The following is a 5,015-nucleotide window of genomic DNA, read 5'->3' as shown; positions in this document are numbered from 1 at the left end:
ATGCAATTTCCTTTACAATCATATCTCATTCATTTTTCACATTTCACTTCTCTTTTTTTTTTTTTTTGGGGTCAAGTTATTTTCGCTCTTAATAGATGGGCCATAATTCACAAGATTGAACTTTTGGAGGTGATCCAAAATATTCTCGTGTGGTTTCCCATGCTCATAATGAAACCATTAGAGGAGCAGAGACCCAAAGCTATCAGAACTCAACAACCAACCAAAAAAATTCAGCACAGAGAAAGATATTAGGAAATTGCACTGAAAACACTCCCCCTAGCATCTACCGGACAAATCACGTCAAGAGTTGCTCAACAGGGTGTTGCACCAAAACCTTAAGCTAATTACACCATGTTGGGAACAAATCAATCATGACAGACAAGGACAACAAACAACACAAACACAATCCAGAATCGCCATTGAATCACTATCAACATGCGATGCACTTAAAAACAAGCAAGAAGACAAGGTAAGGGGACCATTCGCCCCAACACAAGAAAGCCCAAGAACACAACAGGAAAACACCCACAGGATTTACAAATACCAACAAGCGCCCCCCCACACTTAAAATCTGGCACTGTCCTCAGTGCAAACAAAAAGAGGGGTGAAAGAGGAAACTTCCCTAAATACCGATCCAGTGGTGAGTCTGTAGTGTCCCACGATGTTTGCCTCTCTCTCATCCAAAGAACAAGCAGTCTCCAACGCAACAACCTGCACCAAACAACAGATGCAACAAAACACAACACAAACAAAACGACAGAAAAATGAAACCAGAAAAAGCAAGAAAACATGGGTTGCCTCCCATGCAGCGCTAGTTTTTAAGTCGCCAGCCCGACTAAGAAGGTCCCTTAACCAAAATCCGATTGAAGCTCCAGCTGCCTTAGCGCCCTTGTAAACACATCTTCTTGAGTTGCAGCTGCGGGTCCTCCAAATGAGTCATCCATGCTCATATCCTGGGATGGCCCTCTATCCACACATCCAACGAAATTGAGTGACTCAACCTCATCAAGCTTTTCTTCCAATAGCAAAGCACACAGAAGGCCTTGCTCTTTATCATCTTCCTCTTGCAGCTTTTCCAGCAATTCCTGCTCAATGTCAGCCTCATCCTGCAGGTTAGCAAGGAATTCCTCCACGATCTCGTCCTCCTCCGGCAACTTATTAAGGAGTTCCTGCACAATATAGTTCTCCTCCAAAGCATTAAAGGTTTCAACATAAGAGCAGATTTGAATTAAGCGAGTGGGGGTAGTAGGTTTTTGATCAAAAACAGAGAATGTTACCGCTCTACCTGCCCCTACCATACTTACAGTTCCCGTACCCACATCAATGCGAGTATGGGTGGTAGCCAAAAAGGGTCGGCCAAGTAGCACGAGATGCCCATTCTCGCCTCTAATCCCTTTTCCCTCATCAAGGACAACAAAATCAACCAAGACACTAATCCCCCTCACGACTACCTCAACATCCTCGACAAGGCCTCGTGGGCTGCTAATGGAGCCGTCAGCTAGTTCTATCTTAATGTTCGTGCATTTCAGCTCTTTATTTCCCAACCTCTCAAAAATATCAAGCGGCATCAAATTGACTGCCGCGCCCAAATCAAGCATTCCCAAGACCTTTTCAACCCCTCCTAAGCTAATATCAACGATAAAGCTACCTGGATCTCCTTGCTTGGTTGGTGGTTGGTCTGGTGCAACAGTGACAGGTGGCAGTGGCTCACTGGGGCATTGGGTTGCCTTGATTGCTTGCACGGTTCTGCTTCTCCATTTCCCCGTGGTTATTGGGGTAGTTTCCTTGATTACCGCCACGGCATGAGCTTGACGCGGCTGTTTGTCCTGGTTTAGGAACTTCCCAGTTGGCTGTTCTTGCTGCAGCTGATTTAGGGCTCCTGTAAGTTGCCCAACTGTAGTCTCGAGGCGCTTGATGGTAGCACTCTGAGACTCCATGTTCTGTTTGGTCATCTCCATGAAGGACTGCATGGTGTCCTCGAGAGACGGCTTCTGCGGTTGAGCTTGCTTCTGACACTGTTGGGAGGCATTCTGGTATTGCTGCTGCTGCTGAAAATTCCCTTGTTGCATAGGGAACTGTTGATACTGCTGATACTGCGGGGGCTGCTGCTGCTGATAAGCTTGAGTGTAGTTCTGCTGCTGAGCTCTCCAACCCGAATTGGAGCTTTGTTGCCCTTGATTAAAGATAGGCCTCTGTTCAAATTGAGGCCTCCCCGGATAGCTCTGAGCAGCATAGACCTCTGCTTCTCCTTCAGGTGTGCATTCCCCCATGCGATGGCACGCGTTGGTTCCATGACCAAAATCGCCACATATGCTACATCCTTCTGCTGGTGGCGCATGAACTGGTGGAGCCTTCACCTGGTTCATCGTGAGGTGTTGTACTTGCCTCATCAGGTCCGCTACTTGCTTCTGAAGCTCATTGTTGGGAGCTACTGCATTGGCTTCAACCCTCCTTCCTCTAACTGATTTCTGTTGAGAACTCGCGGCAAGTGTTTCGAAAATCCCTTTGAGCTCATCAGCTGTCTTCCGGGCAATGTTGCCCCCTGCTGTACTGTCCACCATAAACTGTGCCGTCTGGATCAATCCGTCATAGAAGAACTGCATCAACATGACAGGTGGTAACTGGTGCTGTGGGCACTGGCGGAGGAGCTCTTGGAATCTCTCCCAAGCCTCGTGGAAAGGCTCGTCAGCTCCTTGCATGAAGTTCATTATTTGGCTCCTAATCTCTTGAGTCTTGTGATTAGGGTAGTACTTGAGCATGAACTTCTCACTTGCCTCTCCCCATGTGGTGATGGAGTTCGGCGGCAAGGACAATAACCACGTTCTCGCCCGGTCCTTGAGTGCATAAGGTAAGCACTTGAGTCTCAACTGATCCTCGGTGAGCTCCAGCAGTGGGAAGGTCTGCACTTGGGTGCAGAAATCACGGATGAACTGCAAGGCGTCCTCACTGGGCATCCCGTGAAAGAGCGGCAGCAGGTTTGAGTCGTTGGGCTTCAGATTATAATTCCGGACCGCCGTGGGAAACACTATCGCAGAAGTGCTAGTGGTCCCAATAACTGGCCTGGAAAAATCTCCCATGTACTGGACATTCTGCTCCGCCATTGCTTCTTGGTCAGGATTGGGCCGAGCTTCTTCTTCTTCTTCAGAATGCACGGAAAGTGTCTCCTCAACGGCTTCCAGAATGGGATTGGAAGCAATTCTCTCTTCACAGTTTTCCTCACTAAACTGTGATTCCACAAGGCTTCTCGAACTGGACTCGGACTCCTTCTCCAGGCTTGAAAGGACCTCACGAGGTCGATGAATGTTGTCAAAGTAAGGCACTAGCTTTCTCTTCAAGCTACGACGACCTTGCATACACAACACTAGCAAACCAAATCAAACGCACCGGAGGGAGAAAATAACCGAGTCAAAAGAAATAAACAAAAGAAAACACGGAAAACAATGCAACACAATCAAATGCCTAAAGCCTTCCCCGGCAACGGCGCCAAAATTTGACTCATCCAAAAACACCTAACGGATGGACTCGAATTTATACGAGGTCGTCCTAGGGTGGTAAGGTGACTCAAGTCGTCTCACAAGGAAGACTTAGCAGGGCTCTAACCGTATTGCTCACAAGAAACTTAAAAGAAATCTAAACACTCTAATCGGGTAATTGGGTCTGGCACTCTCTCCGATTAACTAGCGCGTAATTAAATAAGCTTGTAATTATCTAATGCAGAATCAACAGAAAGCATATAAATCTATCTAGGCGGAATGAGAAGGAAGCAGATTAAGAACGCAGGAAACTAAGAAACCTAGGGTTTTAACTAGCAATCTAGAAAGCATTAGATAAATCAATCAATCAAAAACAACGATTATCTAGGCGAGATTAAAGAACAACGATTCATCAATTGAACATGGAACAACGATTATCTAAGCAATGCAATAACGAGAAAGCTTGTAAAGATTAACTAATCAAAATGAAAAACTTACAATCGATCCAATGAAATCAACGATCTAGCGGAATCCACAAGTATCTAGAATGTTTCTATCTATCTAAACTATGGGAAAAAGCATAAAATCGCAGGTGGAGGCTGCTGGAGTCGGAAGTGTGAAATAAAACCCTCAAAATCTGATTTTATAGCAATTTCCGTAACTGCCAGATCTGCACAGGGGCGGCGGCCGCCGTGAGACGGCGGCGCCGTGGACGGCGGCCGCCGTGGGACGGCGCCGCCGTGATGCCCTTTCGCGGTTTCTTCCAAAAATTGTACGGCCCGCGCCGTGGGGCCGCGGCCGGCGTCTGGACGGCGGCCGCCGTGAGACGGCGGCGCCGTGGACGGCGTCCGCCGTGACACGGCGGCGCCGTGGTCCGTCTTCGCAGATTGCTCCCAAGGTTGCACGGCCTGCGCCGTGGGGCCGCGGCCGCCGTCTCCACGGCGGCCGCCGCCTGGCGGCGGCGGCCGTGAGCCTGACTCCAAAACATGCTCGAAACAAAACCAAAACGCTCGGCAATTCGCGAATCCTGCACGCGACAATAGTACATCCAAAAAGATCATCAAGCACGTGAAATATAGAGCAAAAAGGTACGAAACGAGCTCGAATGCACAGCAGGAAAACTCATAAAATCATCACGAAATAGGGCTAAACAACACTCCTCTGGAAGAATCCTTCAACTACTTCACATGGATCTGTTTGGCCCAATCTCTCCAAAAAGCTACAACGGTAGAAAGTACACCTTAGTAGTTGTGGATGATTATTCACGATATACTTGGGTTATCTTTCTCTTCAAGAAGAAAGAGACACTGGAGGAACTGCCAAAGCTGCTGAAGAGACTGAGCGTGGAAAAAGAAGTCAACATCATCAGCATCAGATCAGATCGTGGGACTGAGTTCCTCAATACTGTCATTCGTGAGTATTGCGATGAACAAGGAATCAGTCATCAAACTTCTGCAGCACGAACTCCTCAACAGAATGGAGTTGCAGAAAGAAGAAACTGGTCTTTAAAGGAAGCAGCAAGGATAATGCTAGCCGAATCAA

The 5,015-nt window shown here is 47.6% G+C and overlaps 1 protein-coding gene across 1 annotated transcript; it reads right to left on the bottom strand.

The window, feature by feature from the left end:
- Positions 1-242: 242 nt before the first annotated feature.
- Positions 243-4,051, bottom strand: LOC131026374 (uncharacterized). Its single transcript, XM_057956241.1, has 2 exons — positions 3,972-4,051; positions 243-3,346 (listed from the first exon to the last, which is right to left on the bottom strand). Exon 2 carries the CDS (start codon positions 3,099-3,101, stop codon positions 849-851), a length of 2,253 nt encoding a protein of 750 aa, XP_057812224.1. The 5' UTR covers positions 3,102-3,346; positions 3,972-4,051; the 3' UTR covers positions 243-848.
- Positions 4,052-5,015: the final 964 nt, after the last annotated feature.

This window comes from Salvia miltiorrhiza, chromosome 5 (assembly GCF_028751815.1).
Source record: "Salvia miltiorrhiza cultivar Shanhuang (shh) chromosome 5, IMPLAD_Smil_shh, whole genome shotgun sequence".
Lineage (NCBI taxonomy): Eukaryota > Viridiplantae > Streptophyta > Magnoliopsida > Lamiales > Lamiaceae > Salvia > Salvia miltiorrhiza.
Note: the sequence above shows the minus strand (reverse complement) of the source record. Positions and strands in the feature narration are given on the sequence as shown.

Coding starts and splice junctions, on each gene's coding strand:
- LOC131026374 (XM_057956241.1), bottom strand. CDS start 3,101: ATGGCGGAGCAGAATGTCCAGTACATGGGAGATTTTTCCAGGCCAGTT.